General features: G+C 36.5%; 1 protein-coding gene across 1 annotated transcript in view; it reads left to right on the top strand.

Moving 5' to 3' along the window:
• LOC115125028 (collagen alpha-1(XI) chain-like) overlaps window positions 1–19,188 on the top strand; it is a 255,449-nt gene that overhangs the window by 189,994 nt on the left and 46,267 nt on the right. Inside the window, 3 exon segments of the mRNA XM_065006101.1 lie at window positions 13,577–13,630; window positions 14,478–14,531; window positions 19,009–19,116. Coding sequence (XP_064862173.1) covers window positions 13,577–13,630; window positions 14,478–14,531; window positions 19,009–19,116 — 216 coding nt within the window.

A 19,188-nucleotide genomic window follows, 5' to 3' on the forward strand; every position in this document is an offset into this window, starting at 1 on the left:
GTAGTACAGTACTGTACAGTATAGTGCAGTAATGTAGTATAGTACTGTAGTATAGTTCAGTAATGCAGCACAGTTCTGTAGTATAGTTCAGTAATGTAGTAGTGCAGTAATGTAGTATAGTACTGTAGTATAGTGCAGTAATGTAGTATAGTACTGTAGTATAGTGCAGTAATGTTGTACAGTACTGTAGTATAGTTCAGTAATGTAGTACAGTTATGTAGTATAGTTCAGTAATGTAGTACAGTTATGTAGTATAGTTCAGTAATGTAGTACAGTATAGTGCAGTAATGTAGTATAGTACTGTAGTATAGTGCAGTAATGTAGTACAGTTATGTAGTATAGTTCAGTAATGTAGTACAGTACTGTAGTATAGTGCAGTAATGCAGTACAGTTCTGTAGTAGAGTTCAGTAATGTAGTACAGTACTGTACAGTATAGTTCAGTAATGTAGTACAGTACTGTACAGTATAGTGCAGTAGTGCAGTTTAGTATACTACTGTAAAGTATAGTGCAGTAGTGTAGTTTAGTATAGTGGTCTAGTACTGTACAGTATAGTTCAGTAGTGTACTATTCGTGGTATATTAGTTTACAGTATAGTGCAGTGCTGTAGTTTAGTATTAGTGGTAGAGTACTGTACAGTATAGTGCAGTAGTGTAGTTTAACTGTACAGTATAGTGCAGTGGTATAGTATAGTGGTGTAGTACTGTGCAGTATAGTGCAGTAGTCTAGTATAGTAGTATTGTACTGTACAGTATAGTGCAGTGGTATAGTATAGTGGTATAGTACTGTACAGTATAGTGCAGTGGTGTAGTTTAGTATAGTGGTATAGTACTGTACAGTATAGTGCAGTAGTGTAGTTTAGTATAGTGGTATAGTACTGTACAGTATAGTGCAGTGGTATAGTATAGTGGTATAGTACTGTACAGTATAGTGCAGTGGTGTAGTTTAACTATACAGTATAGTGCAGTAGTGTAGTTTAACTATACAGTATAGTGCAGTGGTATAGTATAGTGGTGTAGTACTGTACAGTATAGTGCAGTAGTCTAGTATAGTAGTATTGTACTGTACAGTATAGTGCAGTAGTCTAGTATAGTAGTATTGTACTGTACAGTATAGTGCAGTGGTATAGTATAGTGGTGTAGTACTGTGCAGTATAGTGCAGTAGTCTAGTATAGTAGTATTGTACTGTACAGTATAGTGCAGCAATGTAGTATATTAATGTAGTATAGTACTGTACAGTATAATGCAGTAATGTAGTATAGTACTGTACAGTATAGTGCAGTAATGTAGTACAGTACTGTACAGTATAGTGCAGTAATGTAGTATATTAATGTAGTATAGTTCAGTAATGTAGTCCAGTACCGTACAGTATAGTTCAGTAATGTTGTACAGTGTAGTGCAGTAATGTAGCATAGTATAGTAGTATGGTGCACTAATGTAGTAGTGTACAGTATGGCGCAGTAATGTTGTATATTACTGTATAGTATAGTTCAGTAATGTAGTACAGTATAGCTCAGTAATTTAGCATGGTATAGTAGTATAGTTCAGTAATATAGTATAGTAGTATAATGAAGTAATGTAGAACAGTACTGTACAGTTCAGTAATGTAGTATAGTATAGTGCAGTAATGTAGTACAGTGCTGTACAGTGTAGTAATGTAGTGTAGTATTGTAGTATAGTTCAGTAATGTATAATGTTGTGCAGCATAGTTCAGCAGGATAGTATAGTAGTATAGTTAAGTAATATAGTACAGTACTGTACAGTGCAGTAATGTAGTATAGTACCGTAGAGCATAGTGTAATGTGGTTTAGTATAATAGCATAGTACTGTACAATATAGTGCGGTAGTGTAGTTTAGTATAGTACTGTACAGTATAGTGCAGTAATGTAATGTATTATAGTATAGTAGTATAATACTGTACTTTATTGTGCAGTAGTATAGTATAGTAATATAGTACTATACATTATAGTGCAGTAGTGTAGTTCAGTATAGTACTGTTCAGTATAGTGCAGTAATGTACTGTATTATAATATAGTAATATAGTACTATACAGTATATGCAGTAGTGTAGTTTAGTATAATGGTATAGTACTGTACAGTATAGTGCAGTAGTGTACTATTAGTGGTATAGTACTGTACAGTATAGTGGTATAGTACTGTACAGTATAGTGGTATAGTACTGTACAGTATAGTGCAGTAATGTACTATTAGTGGTATAGTACTGTACAGTATAGTGCAGTGGTGTGGTGTAGTATAGTACTGTACAGTATAGTGCAGTAGTGTAGTTTAACTGTACAGTATAGTGCAGTAGTGTACTTTAACTGTGCAGTATAGTGCATTAGTGTAGTTTAACTGTACAGTATAGTGCAGTAGTTTAGTATAGTACTGTACAGTATAGTGCAGTAGTGTAGTTTAACTGCAGTATAGTGCAGTAGTGTAGTTTAACTATACAGTATAGTGCAGTAGTGTAGTTTAACTATACAGTATAGTGCAGTAGTGTACTATTAGTGGTATAGTACTGTACAGTATAGTGGTATAGTACTGTACAGTATAGTGGTATAGTACTGTACAGTATAGTGCAGTAATGTACTATTAGTGGTATAGTACTGTACAGTATAGTGCAGTGGTGTGGTGTAGTATAGTACTGTACAGTATAGTGCAGTAGTGTAGTTTAACTGTACAGTATAGTGCAGTAGTGTACTTTAACTGTGCAGTATAGTGCATTAGTGTAGTTTAACTGTACAGTATAGTGCAGTAGTTTAGTATAGTACTGTACAGTATAGTGCAGTAGTGTAGTTTAACTGCAGTATAGTGCAGTAGTGTAGTTTAACTATACAGTATAGTGCAGTAGTGTAGTTTAACTATACAGTATAGTGCAGTAGTGTACTATTAGTGGTACAGTACTGTACAGTATAGTGGTATAGTACTGTACAGTATAGTGGTATAGTACTGTACAGTATAGTGCAGTAATGTACTATTAGTGGTATAGTACTGTACAGTATAGTGCAGTGGTGTGGTGTAGTATAGTACTGTACAGTATAGTGCAGTAGTGTAGTTTAACTGTACAGTATAGTGCAGTAGTTTAGTATAGTACTGTACAGTATAGTGCAGTAGTGTAGTTTAACTGCAGTATAGTGCAGTAGTGTAGTTTAACTATACAGTATAGTGCAGTAGTGTAGTTTAACTATACAGTATAGTGCAGTAGTGTACTATTAGTGGTATAGTACTGTACAGTATAGTGGTATAGTACTGTACAGTATAGTGGTATAGTACTGTACAGTATAGTGCAGTAATGTACTATTAGTGGTATAGTACTGTACAGTATAGTGCAGTGGTGTGGTGTAGTATAGTACAGTATAGTGCAGTAGTGTAGTTTAACTGTACAGTATAGTGCAGTAGTGTACTTTAACTGTGCAGTATAGTGCATTAGTGTAGTTTAACTGTACAGTATAGTGCAGTAGTTTAGTATAGTACTGTACAGTATAGTGCAGTAGTGTAGTTTAACTGCAGTATAGTGCAGTAGTGTAGTTTAACTATACAGTATAGTGCAGTAGTGTAGTTTAACTATACAGTATAGTGCAGTAGTGTACTATTAGTGGTATAGTACTGTACAGTATAGTGGTATAGTACTGTACAGTATAGTGGTATAGTACTGTACAGTATAGTGCAGTAGTGTACTATTAGTGGTAGAATACTGTACAGTATAGTGCAGTGGTGTAGTTTAACTGTACAGTATAGTGGTATAGTACTGTACAGTATAGTGGTATAGTACTGTACAGTATAGTGCAGTAGTGTAGTTTAACTATACAGTATAGTGCAGTAGTGTATTTTAACTATACAGTATAGTGCAGTAGTGTAGTTTAACTATACAGTATAGTGCAGTAGTGTAGTTTAACTGTACAGTATAGTGCAGTAGTGTAGTTTAACTGTGCAGTATAGTGCAGTAGTGTAGTTTAACTATACAGTATAGTGCAATAGTGTAGTTTAACTGTGCAGTATAGTGCAGTAGTGTAGTTTAACTATACAGTATAGTGCAGTAGTGTAGTTTAACTATACAGTATAGTGCAGTGGTGTAGTTTAGTATAGTGGTATAGTACTGTACAGTATAGTGCAGTAGTGTAGTTTAACTGTGCAGTATAGTGCAGTAGTGTAGTTTAACTGTGCAGTATAGTGCAGTAGTGTAGTTTAACTGTACAGTATAGTGCAGTAGTGTAGTTTAACTGTGCAGTATAGTGCAGTAGTGTAGTTTAACTGTACAGTATAGTGCAGTAGTGTAGTTTAACTGTACAGTATAGTGCAGTAGTGTAGTTTAACTGTACAGTATAGTGCAGTAGTGTAGTTTAACTATACAGTATAGTGCAGTGGTATAGTATAGTGGTGTAGTACTGTACAGTATAGTGCAGTGGTATAGTATAGTGGTGTAGTACTGTGCAGTATAGTGCAGTAGTCTAGTATAGTAGTATTGTACTGTACAGTATAGTGCAGTGGTATAGTATAGTGGTATAGTACTGTACAGTATAGTGCAGTAGTGTAGTTTAGTATAGTGGTATAGTACTGTACAGTATAGTGCAGTGGTATAGTATAGTGGTATAGTACTGTACAGTATAGTGCAGTGGTGTAGTTTAACTATACAGTATAGTGCAGTAGTGTAGTTTAACTATACAGTATAGTGCAGTGGTATAGTATAGTGGTGTAGTACTGTACAGTATAGTGCAGTAGTCTAGTATAGTAGTATTGTACTGTACAGTATAGTGCAGTAGTCTAGTATAGTAGTATTGTACTGTACAGTATAGTGCAGTGGTATAGTATAGTGGTGTAGTACTGTGCAGTATAGTGCAGTAGTCTAGTATAGTAGTATTGTACTGTACAGTATAGTGCAGCAATGTAGAATATTAATGTAGTATAGTACTGTACAGTATAATGCAGTAATGTAGTATAGTACTGTACAGTATAGTGCAGTAATGTAGTACAGTACTGTACAGTATAGTGCAGTAATGTAGTATATTAATGTAGTATAGTTCAGTAATGTAGTCCAGTACCGTACAGTATAGTTCAGTAATGTTGTACAGTGTAGTGCAGTAATGTAGCATAGTATAGTAGTATGGTGCACTAATGTAGTAGTGTACAGTATGGCGCAGTAATGTTGTATATTACTGTATAGTATAGTTCAGTAATGTAGTACAGTATAGCTCAGTAATTTAGCATGGTATAGTAGTATAGTTCAGTAATATAGTATAGTAGTATAATGAAGTAATGTAGAACAGTACTGTACAGTTCAGTAATGTAGTATAGTATAGTGCAGTAATGTAGTACAGTGCTGTACAGTGTAGTAATGTAGTGTAGTATTGTAGTATAGTTCAGTAATGTATAATGTTGTGCAGCATAGTTCAGCAGGATAGTATAGTAGTATAGTTAAGTAATATAGTACAGTACTGTACAGTGCAGTAATGTAGTATAGTACCGTAGAGCATAGTGCAGTAATGTGGTTTAGTATAATAGCATAGTACTGTACAATATAGTGCGGTAGTGTAGTTTAGTATAGTACTGTACAGTATAGTGCAGTAATGTAATGTATTATAGTATAGTAGTATAATACTGTACTTTATTGTGCAGTAGTATAGTATAGTAATATAGTACTATACATTATAGTGCAGTAGTGTAGTTCAGTATAGTACTGTTCAGTATAGTGCAGTAATGTACTGTATTATAATATAGTAATATAGTACTATACAGTATATGCAGTAGTGTAGTTTAGTATAATGGTATAGTACTGTACAGTATAGTGCAGTAGTGTACTATTAGTGGTATAGTACTGTACAGTATAGTGGTATAGTACTGTACAGTATAGTGGTATAGTACTGTACAGTATAGTGCAGTAATGTACTATTAGTGGTATAGTACTGTACAGTATAGTGCAGTGGTGTGGTGTAGTATAGTACTGTACAGTATAGTGCAGTAGTGTAGTTTAACTGTACAGTATAGTGCAGTAGTGTACTTTAACTGTGCAGTATAGTGCATTAGTGTAGTTTAACTGTACAGTATAGTGCAGTAGTTTAGTATAGTACTGTACAGTATAGTGCAGTAGTGTAGTTTAACTGCAGTATAGTGCAGTAGTGTAGTTTAACTATACAGTATAGTGCAGTAGTGTAGTTTAACTATACAGTATAGTGCAGTAGTGTACTATTAGTGGTATAGTACTGTACAGTATAGTGGTATAGTACTGTACAGTATAGTGGTATAGTACTGTACAGTATAGTGCAGTAATGTACTATTAGTGGTATAGTACTGTACAGTATAGTGCAGTGGTGTGGTGTAGTATAGTACTGTACAGTATAGTGCAGTAGTGTAGTTTAACTGTACAGTATAGTGCAGTAGTTTAGTATAGTACTGTACAGTATAGTGCAGTAGTGTAGTTTAACTGCAGTATAGTGCAGTAGTGTAGTTTAACTATACAGTATAGTGCAGTAGTGTAGTTTAACTATACAGTATAGTGCAGTAGTGTACTATTAGTGGTATAGTACTGTACAGTATAGTGGTATAGTACTGTACAGTATAGTGGTATAGTACTGTACAGTATAGTGCAGTAATGTACTATTAGTGGTATAGTACTGTACAGTATAGTGCAGTGGTGTGGTGTAGTATAGTACTGTACAGTATAGTGCAGTAGTGTAGTTTAACTGTACAGTATAGTGCAGTAGTGTACTTTAACTCTGCAGTATAGTGCATTAGTGTAGTTTAACTGTACAGTATAGTGCAGTAGTTTAGTATAGTACTGTACAGTATAGTGCAGTAGTGTAGTTTAACTGCAGTATAGTGCAGTAGTGTAGTTTAACTATACAGTATAGTGCAGTAGTGTAGTTTAACTATACAGTATAGTGCAGTAGTGTACTATTAGTGGTATAGTACTGTACAGTATAGTGGTATAGTACTGTACAGTATAGTGGTATAGTACTGTACAGTATAGTGCAGTAGTGTACTATTAGTGGTAGAATACTGTACAGTATAGTGCAGTGGTGTAGTTTAACTGTACAGTATAGTGGTATAGTACTGTACAGTATAGTGGTATAGTACTGTACAGTATAGTGCAGTAGTGTAGTTTAACTATACAGTATAGTGCAGTAGTGTATTTTAACTATACAGTATAGTGCAGTAGTGTAGTTTAACTATACAGTATAGTGCAGTAGTGTAGTTTAACTGTACAGTATAGTGCAGTAGTGTAGTTTAACTGTGCAGTATAGTGCAGTAGTGTAGTTTAACTATACAGTATAGTGCAATAGTGTAGTTTAACTGTGCAGTATAGTGCAGTAGTGTAGTTTAACTATACAGTATAGTGCAGTAGTGTAGTTTAACTATACAGTATAGTGCAGTGGTGTAGTTTAGTATAGTGGTATAGTACTGTACAGTATAGTGCAGTAGTGTAGTTTAACTGTGCAGTATAGTGCAGTAGTGTAGTTTAACTGTGCAGTATAGTGCAGTAGTGTAGTTTAACTGTGCAGTATAGTGCAGTAGTGTAGTTTAACTGTACAGTATAGTGCAGTAGTGTAGTTTAACTGTACAGTATAGTGCAGTAGTGTAGTTTAACTGTACAGTATAGTGCAGTAGTGTAGTTTAACTATACAGTATAGTGCAGTGGTATAGTATAGTGGTGTAGTACTGTACAGTATAGTGCAGTGGTATAGTATAGTGGTGTAGTACTGTGCAGTATAGTGCAGTAGTCTAGTATAGTAGTATTGTACTGTACAGTATAGTGCAGTGGTATAGTATAGTGGTATAGTACTGTACAGTATAGTGCAGTAGTGTAGTTTAGTATAGTGGTATAGTACTGTACAGTATAGTGCAGTGGTATAGTATAGTGGTATAGTACTGTACAGTATAGTGCAGTGGTGTAGTTTAACTATACAGTATAGTGCAGTAGTGTAGTTTAACTATACAGTATAGTGCAGTGGTATAGTATAGTGGTGTAGTACTGTACAGTATAGTGCAGTAGTCTAGTATAGTAGCATTGTACTGTACAGTATAGTGCAGTAGTCTAGTATAGTAGTATTGTACTGTACAGTATAGTGCAGTGGTATAGTATAGTGGTGTAGTACTGTGCAGTATAGTGCAGTAGTCTAGTATAGTAGCATTGTACTGTACAGTATAGTGCAGCAATGTAGTATATTAATGTAGTATAGTACTGTACAGTATAATGCAGTAATGTAGTATAGTACTGTACAGTATAGTGCAGTAATGTAGTACAGTACTGTACAGTATAGTGCAGTAATGTAGTATATTAATGTAGTATAGTTCAGTAATGTAGTCCAGTACCGTACAGTATAGTTCAGTAATGTTGTACAGTGTAGTGCAGTAATGTAGCATAGTATAGTAGTATGGTGCACTAATGTAGTAGTGTACAGTATGGCGCAGTAATGTTGTATATTACTGTATAGTATAGTTCAGTAATGTAGTACAGTATAGCTCAGTAATTTAGCATGGTATAGTAGTATAGTTCAGTAATATAGTATAGTAGTATAATGAAGTAATGTAGAACAGTACTGTACAGTTCAGTAATGTAGTATAGTATAGTGCAGTAATGTAGTACAGTGCTGTACAGTGTAGTAATGTAGTGTAGTATTGTAGTATAGTTCAGTAATGTATAATGTTGTGCAGCATAGTTCAGCAGATAGTATAGTAGTATAGTTAAGTAATATAGTACAGTACTGTACAGTGCAGTAATGTAGTATAGTACCGTAGAGCATAGTGCAGTAATGTGGTTTAGTATAATAGCATAGTACTGTACAATATAGTCTTGATAGTGTAGTTTAGTATAGTACTGTACAGTATAGTGCAGTAATGTAATGTATTATAGTATAGTAGTATAATACTGTACTTTATTGTGCAGTAGTATAGTATAGTAATATAGTACTATACATTTATAGTGCAGTAGTGTAGTTCAGTATAGTACTGTTCAGTATAGTGCAGTAATGTACTGTATTATAATATAGTAATATAGTACTATACAGTATATGCAGTAGTGTAGTTTAGTATAATGGTATAGTACTGTACAGTATAGTGCAGTAGTGTACTATTAGTGGTATAGTACTGTACAGTATAGTGGTATAGTACTGTACAGTATAGTGGTATAGTACTGTACAGTATAGTGCAGTAATGTACTATTAGTGGTATAGTACTGTACAGTATAGTGCAGTGGTGTGGTGTAGTATAGTACTGTACAGTATAGTGCAGTAGTGTAGTTTAACTGTACAGTATAGTGCAGTAGTGTACTTTAACTGTGCAGTATAGTGCATTAGTGTAGTTTAACTGTACAGTATAGTGCAGTAGTTTAGTATAGTACTGTACAGTATAGTGCAGTAGTGTAGTTTAACTGCAGTATAGTGCAGTAGTGTAGTTTAACTATACAGTATAGTGCAGTAGTGTAGTTTAACTATACAGTATAGTGCAGTAGTGTACTATTAGTGGTATAGTACTGTACAGTATAGTGGTATAGTACTGTACAGTATAGTGGTATAGTACTGTACAGTATAGTGCAGTAGTGTACTATTAGTGGTAGAATACTGTACAGTATAGTGCAGTGGTGTAGTTTAACTGTACAGTATAGTGGTATAGTACTGTACAGTATAGTGGTATAGTACTGTACAGTATAGTGCAGTAGTGTAGTTTAACTATACAGTATAGTGCAGTAGTGTATTTTAACTATACAGTATAGTGCAGTAGTGTAGTTTAACTATACAGTATAGTGCAGTAGTGTAGTTTAACTGTACAGTATAGTGCAGTAGTGTAGTTTAACTGTGCAGTATAGTGCAGTAGTGTAGTTTAACTATACAGTATAGTGCAATAGTGTAGTTTAACTGTGCAGTATAGTGCAGTAGTGTAGTTTAACTATACAGTATAGTGCAGTAGTGTAGTTTAACTATACAGTATAGTGCAGTGGTGTAGTTTAGTATAGTGGTATAGTACTGTACAGTATAGTGCAGTAGTGTAGTTTAACTGTGCAGTATAGTGCAGTAGTGTAGTTTAACTGTGCAGTATAGTGCAGTAGTGTAGTTTAACTGTACAGTATAGTGCAGTAGTGTAGTTTAACTGTGCAGTATAGTGCAGTAGTGTAGTTTAACTGTACAGTATAGTGCAGTAGTGTAGTTTAACTGTACAGTATAGTGCAGTAGTGTAGTTTAACTGTACAGTATAGTGCAGTAGTGTAGTTTAACTGTGCAGTATAGTGCAGTAGTGTAGTTTAACTGTACAGTATAGTGCAGTAGTGTAGTTTAACTGTACAGTATAGTGCAGTAGTGTAGTTTAACTGTACAGTATAGTGCAGTAGTGTAGTTTAACTGTACAGTATAGTGCAGTAGTGTAGTTTAACTATACAGTATAGTGCAGTGGTATAGTATAGTGGTGTAGTACTGTACAGTATAGTGCAGTAGTCTAGTATAGTAGTATTGTACTGTACAGTATAGTGCAGTAGTCTAGTATAGTAGTATTGTACTGTACAGTATAGTGCAGTGGTATAGTATAGTGGTGTAGTACTGTGCAGTATAGTGCAGTAGTCTAGTATAGTAGTATTGTACTGTACAGTATAGTGCAGCAATGTAGTATATTAATGTAGTATAGTACTGTACAGTATAATGCAGTAATGTAGTATAGTACTGTACAGTATAGTGCAGTAATGTAGTACAGTACTGTACAGTATAGTGCAGTAATGTAGTATATTAATGTAGTATAGTTCAGTAATGTAGTCCAGTACCGTACAGTATAGTTCAGTAATGTTGTACAGTGTAGTGCAGTAATGTAGCATAGTATAGTAGTATGGTGCACTAATGTAGTAGTGTACAGTATGGCGCAGTAATGTTGTATATTACTGTATAGTATAGTTCAGTAATGTAGTACAGTATAGCTCAGTAATTTAGCATGATATAGTAGTATAGTTCAGTAATATAGTATAGTAGTATAATGAAGTAATGTAGAACAGTACTGTACAGTTCAGTAATGTAGTATAGTATAGTGCAGTAATGTAGTACAGTGCTGTACAGTGTAGTAATGTAGTGTAGTATTGTAGTATAGTTCAGTAATGTATAATGTTGTGCAGCATAGTTCAGCAGGATAGTATAGTAGTATAGTTAAGTAATATAGTACAGTACTGTACAGTGCAGTAATGTAGTATAGTACCGTACAGCATAGTGCAGTAATGTGGTTTAGTATAATAGCATAGTACTGTACAATATAGTGTGGTAGTGTAGTTTAGTATAGTACTGTACAGTATAGTGCAGTAATGTAATGTATTATAGTATAGTAGTATAATACTGTACTTTATTGTGCAGTAGTATAGTATAGTAATATAGTACTATACATTATAGTGCAGTAGTGTAGTTCAGTATAGTACTGTTCAGTATAGTGCAGTAATGTACTGTATTATAATATAGTAATATAGTACTATACAGTATATGCAGTAGTGTAGTTTAGTATAATGGTATAGTACTGTACAGTATAGTGCAGTAGTGTACTATTAGTGGTATAGTACTGTACAGTATAGTGGTATAGTACTGTACAGTATAGTGCAGTAATGTACTATTAGTGGTATAGTACTGTACAGTATAGTGCAGTGGTGTGGTGTAGTATAGTACTGTACAGTATAGTGCAGTAGTGTAGTTTAACTGTACAGTATAGTGCAGTAGTGTACTTTAACTGTGCAGTATAGTGCATTAGTGTAGTTTAACTGTACAGTATAGTGCAGTAGTTTAGTATAGTACTGTACAGTATAGTGCAGTAGTGTAGTTTAACTGCAGTATAGTGCAGTAGTGTAGTTTAACTATACAGTATAGTGCAGTAGTGTAGTTTAACTATACAGTATAGTGCAGTAGTGTACTATTAGTGGTATAGTACTGTACAGTATAGTGGTATAGTACTGTACAGTATAGTGGTATAGTACTGTACAGTATAGTGCAGTAGTGTACTATTAGTGGTAGAGTACTGTACAGTATAGTGCAGTGGTGTAGTTTAGTATAGTGGTATAGTACTATACAGTATAGTGCAGTAGTGTAGTTTAACTATACAGTATAGTGCAGTAGTGTAGTTTAACTATACAGTATAGTGCAGTAGTGTAGTTTAACTATACAGTATAGTGCAGTAGTGTAGTTTAACTGTACAGTATAGTGCAGTAGTGTAGTTTAACTGTGCAGTATAGTGCAGTAGTGTAGTTTAACTGTGCAGTATAGTGCAGTAGTGTAGTTTAACTATACAGTATAGTGCAGTAGTGTAGTTTAACTATACAGTATAGTGCAGTAGTGTAGTTTAACTATACAGTATAGTGCAGTGGTGTAGTTTAGTATAGTGGTATAGTACTGTACAGTATAGTGCAGTAGTGTAGTTTAACTGTGCAGTATAGTGCAGTAGTGTATTTTAACTGTACAGTATAGTGCAGTAGTGTAGTTTAACTGTACAGTATAGTGCAGTAGTGTAGTTTAACTGTGCAGTATAGTGCAGTAGTGTAGTTTAACTGTGCAGTATAGTGCAGTAGTGTAGTTTAACTGTGCAGTATAGTGCAGTAGTGTAGTTTAACTGTGCAGTATAGTGCAGTAGTGTAGTTTAACTGTGCAGTATAGTGCAGTAGTGTAGTTTAACTGTGCAGTATAGTGCAGTAGTGTAGTTTAACTGTACAGTATAGTGCAGTAGTGTAGTTTAACTGTGCAGTATAGTGCAGTAGTGTAGTTTAACTGTGCAGTATAGTGCAGTAGTGTAGTTTAACTGTGCAGTATAGTGCAGTAGTGTAGTTTAACTGTGCAGTATAGTGCAGTAGTGTAGTTTAACTGTGCAGTATAGTGCAGTAGTGTAGTTTAACTGTGCAGTATAGTGCAGTAGTGTAGTTTAACTGTACAGTATAGTGCAGTAGTGTAGTTTAACTGTGCAGTATAGTGCAGTAGTGTAGTTTAACTGTGCAGTATAGTGCAGTAGTGTAGTTTAACTGTGCAGTATAGTGCAGTAGTGTAGTTTAACTGTGCAGTATAGTGCAGTAGTGTAGTTTAACTGTACAGTATAGTGCAGTAGTGTAGTTTAACTGTGCGGTATAGTGCAGTAGTGTAGTTTAACTGTGCAGTATAGTGCAGTAGTGTAGTATGTGGGTTAGGAGTGTTACATTGCAGATATTATTTGTGTCGATGACATGTTAAGTTATGGTGTGAAACTGTTTTAGCAGAGGCAGTTGTATGCACGTGTGCGTGCACACACACACACACACACCCATCACACATTTCAGATCCCTCTCACGTCCTCCATAGCGTTAGCGTGACAGTGGGAGTGCCAATAGAAGGATAAACCGAGCCAAGTAATCAATTAATTGCAAACACCAACCCAGGGTCTTTGTTGTCCAATCCAATTAAAATCTCCACAAATAATATTTACCACCTAATCTCAGTAAAGGTGACAGTTGGAAAATATTGGACTTGACTAAACAGCGAGGCAGAAATGATTTTATGAGGAGCTAAAATAAAAATAGGACTTCAAGCGTCTTTGAGTCCTATCGCTATACAGTATAAAGACGATGTACAGGTATCATTATCATAACTGTTGTTGTGTGTTCTGTCCCAGGGAGAGGTTGGTGAGCCTGGCCAAAAGGGAAGCAAAGCAGACAAGGGGGAACAGGTGAGTTCTCATCAAAGTTTCCTTGTGTAGGAAACGTCTAGAGAAACTTCACCCGAAATCAGAGACAAGCCTTTACTGGTGCAAAGACCGGAGGATGAGAAAACATCCAAGGAAGTCACCCAGAGGCCCTGACCAAAATAAAATAAATATTTTGGGGGGGTCGGGGGGGGGGGGGGGGTTCAGTCGGAGTCTCAACTTCCTCTTGAGAGTAAGGATAGTAGAATACACAAGATGCAATTCCCGAAATGTGGTTTTCCATCAGCAGTTTTTGTAGTGTTATTTTAGTCACTGACAGTCACTCAATTAGTCCATGTCGTCAAAAAAATGTTTGATTGGTAAATTTGTCTAGCCGGCTATCTAAACTTGTAGTAATCATGGCCGAATTCCCATCGGGCACGCAGAGCGTGTGCCCAGGAGCCCGCATTGATTTTTGTTAGTCACTCTCACTCAGATATCATATTAACATAGTGTAAAGTCAAGGTCAAAATGTGTATAATCGCAGGAAATGAGCTCTAAACCTGGGAAACAAAAATTGCTCTGCCCCAGGGCAAAAGGAGTAGAATTGCATGAAATGTACTTTAAAACTAATCCTCTCCACTGTCAGTCCAGTGGGTGGGCTACTAAAATGTTTTGCTGCGAGGTAGGGCCCCCTCCCCAACTAAATCTCGCTAGGGCCAGCCCTGCAGTCCCCTCAAATGACCTTAAGGTCGTCCATTGTTGGGGACAGCTCATTTAGAATCATAAAAGTAACCACAGATAAATGTAGTGCTTAAGCATGTGAAGGCACTGTCGCTAACTGTGTCTCTGTCCCTGTCGTTAACCTCTCTGTTTCGGTGGTGGTGAGCAGGGTCCTCCTGGGCCATCTGGTCTTCAAGGTGTCATCGGAGCGCCTGGTCCTGCCGTGAGTATTAATTCACCATTAACCTCTAACCAAACTCATCAACCCCGAACTGTCACCCCTCAGCTCAGCCCTCAACCCACCCCTTGTTATTCCACTGCAACTACACCGTGCAACTACACCGTACAACTACACCGTAAAACTACACAGTACAACTACACAGTGTAACTACACCGTACAACTACACAGTGTAACTACACCGTACAACTACACCGTAAAACTACACAGTACAACTACACAGTGTAACTACACCGTACAACTACACAGTGTAACTACACTGTACAACTACACAGTACAACTACACAGTACAACCACACAGTGTAACTACACCGTACAACTACACAGTACAACTACACAGTACAACTACACAGTACAACTACACAGTGCAACTACACAGTGCAACTACACAGCACAACTACACAGTGCAACTACACAGTGCAACTACACAGTGCAACTACACAGTGCAACTACACAGCGCAACTACACAGTACAACTACACAGTGCAACTACACAGTACAACTACACTGTACAACCACACATTGCACACCCATACACATTACACCAATATAGTCACACCAACACCAATATAGTCACACCAATATAGTACATTTACATTTACATTACATTTAAGTCATTTAGCAGACGCTCTTATCCAGAGCGACTTACAAATTGGTGCATTCACCTTATGACCTCCAGTGGAACAGTAGTGCATCTAAATCTTTTCAGGGGGAGGGGGGGGTGAGAGGGATTACTTTATCCTATCCTAGGTATTCCTTAAAGAGGTGGGGTTTCAGGTGTCTCCGGAAGGTGGTGATTAGTCACACCAACACCAATATAGTCACACCCATATAGTCACACCAACACCAATATAGTCACACCAATATAGTCACACCAACACCAATATAGTCACACCCATATAGTCACACCAACACCAATATAGTCACACCAACACCAATATAGTCACACCAATATAGTCAAACCAACACCAATATAGTCACACCCATATAGTCACACCAACACCCATATAGTCACACCAACACCAGTATATTCCCACCAGCACCAATATAGCCACACCAATATAGTCACACCCATATAGTCACACCAATATAGCCACACCAATATAGCCACACCAACACCAATATAGTCACACCAATATAGTCACACCAATATAGCCACACCAACACCAAAATAGTCACACCAATATAGTCACACCAACACCAATATAGCCACACCAAAGCCAAAATATTCACACCAATATAGTCACACCAAAGCCAAAATATTCACACCAATATAGTCACACCAAAGCCAAAATATTCACACCAATATAGTCACACCAACACCAATATAGCCACACCAACATAGTCACACCAACACCAATATAGTCACACCAACACCAATATAGTCACACCAACACCAATATAGTCACACCAATATAGTCACACCCATATAGTCACACCAACACCAATATAGTCACACCAACACCAATATAGTCACACCAACACGAATATAGCCACACCAATATAGTCACACCAACACCAATATAGTCACACCAACACCAATATAGTCACACCAACACCAATATAGTCACACCAATATAGTCACACCCATATAGTCACAGCTCAGTGCTGCAGGTCATCAGGACAGTAATATTATCTGTCATATTATTAGATAATGTCTAGTCCTTCATCCCAATTGCCACCCTATTCCCTATATCCTATCAGTCCTGGTCAAAAGTAGTCCACTACATGGGGAATAGGTTTCTATTTACAGACGTTGCCTAGGCCTCTGTCTGGTGGGGCAATGACCTGCCTACTGAGACACACTGGCAGAGCCAGGTGGCACTCCCAGTCTAAATATGATCCAAATCTGATTATATCACATGATAAAGCTGACTGGCTTCAGCTGTGACTTCTGTTGGAGTGGTTTATCTTCTTTAGTACCCAAATGCCCAAGATTAAAACTACCGTTGTCTTGTATGAGAGTAGAACAACAAGACTTGGGAAAGACTACAACAAGACTATAGAACGACTATAGAAAGACTACAACAAGACTATAGAACGACTATAGAAAGACTACAACAAGACTATAGAACGACTATAGAAAGACTACAACAAGACTATAGAACGACTATAGAAAGATTACAACAAGACTATAGAACGACTATAGAAAGATTACAACAAGACTATAGAACGACTATAGAAAGACTACAACAAGACTATATAAAGACTACAACAAGACTATAGAACGACTATAGAAAGACTACAACAAGACTATAGAACTACTATAGAAAGACTACAACAAGACTATAGAACGACTATAGAAAGATTACAACAAGACTATAGAACGACTATAGAAAGACTACAACAAGACTATAGAACGACTATAGAAAGACTACAACAAGACTATAGAACGACTATAGAAAGACTACAACAAGACTATAGAACGACTATAGAAAGACTACAACAAGACTATAGAACGACTATAGAAAGACTACAACAAGACTATAGAAAGACTACAACAAGACTATATAAAGACTATAGAACGACTATAGAAAGACTACAACAAGACTATAGAACGACTACAACAAGACTATAGAACGACTATAGAAAGACTACAACAAGACTATAGAAAGACTACAACAATACTAGAAAGACTGCAACAAGACTACAACAAGACTACAACAAGACTACAACAAGACTATAGAAAGACTACAACATGACTATAGAAAGACTACAACAAGACTACAACATTACTATAGAAAGACTACAACAATACTATAGAAAGACTATAGAAAGACTACAGCAAGCCTACAACAAGACTATAGAATGACTACAACAAGACTACAACAATACTATAGAAAGACTACAACAAGAGTATAGAAAGACTATAGAAAGACTACAGCAAGACTATAGAACGACTATAGAAAGACTACAACAAGACTATAGAAAGACTACAACAAGACTATATAAAGACTATAGAACGACTATAGAAAGACTACAACAAGACTATAGAACGACTATAGAAAGACTACAACAAGACTATAGAACGACTACAACAAGACTATAGAACGACTATAGAAAGACTACAACAAGACTATAGAAAGACTACAACAATACTAGAAAGACTACAACAAGACTACAACAAGACTATAGAAAGACTACAACATGACTATAGAAAGACTACAACAAGACTACAACATTACTATAGAAAGACTACAACAATACTATAGAAAGACTATAGAAAGACTACAGCAAGCCTACAACAAGACTATAGAATGACTACAACAAGACTACAACAATACTATAGAAAGACTACAACAAGAGTATAGAAAGACTATAGAAAGACTATAGAAAGACTACAGCAAGCCTACAACAAGACGATAGAAAGACTACAACAAGAATAGAGAGAGAATACAACAAGACTATAGAAAGACTACAACAAGACTACAACAAGACTACAGCAAGCCTACAACAAGACTATAGAAAGACTACAACAAGACTACAACAATACTATAGAAAGACTACAACAAGACTAGGGCAAGACTACAACAAGACTAGGGCAAGACTACAACAAGACTATAGAAAGACTACAACAATACTATAAAAAGACTACAACAAGACTAGAAAGAGACTACAACGAGACTACAACAGGACTAGAGAGAGACTACAACAAGACTATAAAAGACTACAACAAGACTACAGAGAGACTACAGAGAGACTACAGAGAGACTACAGAGAGAACATATGTTTAGGATGTTAAAACACAGAAAGATAAGCCCCTGAACATCTTTAAGAGAACTGTAGATACAGATTTGTACCTGACTTTCAAAGCTGTGTCTACTGAGAAGAGATTTGTAATAGTTAGCTAAAATCTGACTGTTCCCTTGAAACAGCAACCGTCTCTCAAACCTCTACATGGTGTCTCAATCCTGCAGTAGCCTCTACACTAGTCTCACAAGCCAAATTCCACAGTCCTCCATGTACTGGGCTGTTGTTCTGGCCAAGCAAAACTATCGTATCTCAAATTACACCCTATTTCCCTTCCCTTTTATAGTGCATAACTACCCATAGGCTTCTGGTCAAAAGAAGTGCACTACATAGCTAATAGGGTGCAGTTTAGGGCGTACCCTACTTCAACTCAGATCTCCACAGGTCAGGTCAGATCCAAAACACAGAATTCTGCCTATTCCCGCCCCCTAAAGGCAACACAACACAAGCCCTCAGCCTCCACCTACTCAATATCTCAGCTCTCTCTCTCTCTCTCTCTCTCTCTCTCTCTCTCTCTCTCTCTCTCTCTCTCGTCTCTCTCTCTCTCTGTCTCTCTCTGTCTCTGTCTCTATCTACCATGTAGCCATGTGGTGCTCCCACAGATTAATTAAGTCAGCACATTTCAGCTCCTCACTTCCTATCAGGCCTCCAGCTAGAATAAGGTACTGATTCCACCAACTCTTGACATCTAACCTCTGACCTCTGCCTTCCAGGGTAGTGATGGTGAATCAGGACCCAGGGGTCAGCAGGGTATGTTTGGCCAGAAGGGAGACGAAGGATCCAGAGGATTCCCTGGGCTACCTGGGCCCATCGGACTGCAGGTACAACTACACATCATACACGCACACACACGCACACACACACACACACGCACACGCACACACACACGCACA

This window comes from Oncorhynchus nerka, linkage group LG20, assembly GCF_034236695.1.
Source record: "Oncorhynchus nerka isolate Pitt River linkage group LG20, Oner_Uvic_2.0, whole genome shotgun sequence".
Lineage (NCBI taxonomy): Eukaryota > Metazoa > Chordata > Actinopteri > Salmoniformes > Salmonidae > Oncorhynchus > Oncorhynchus nerka.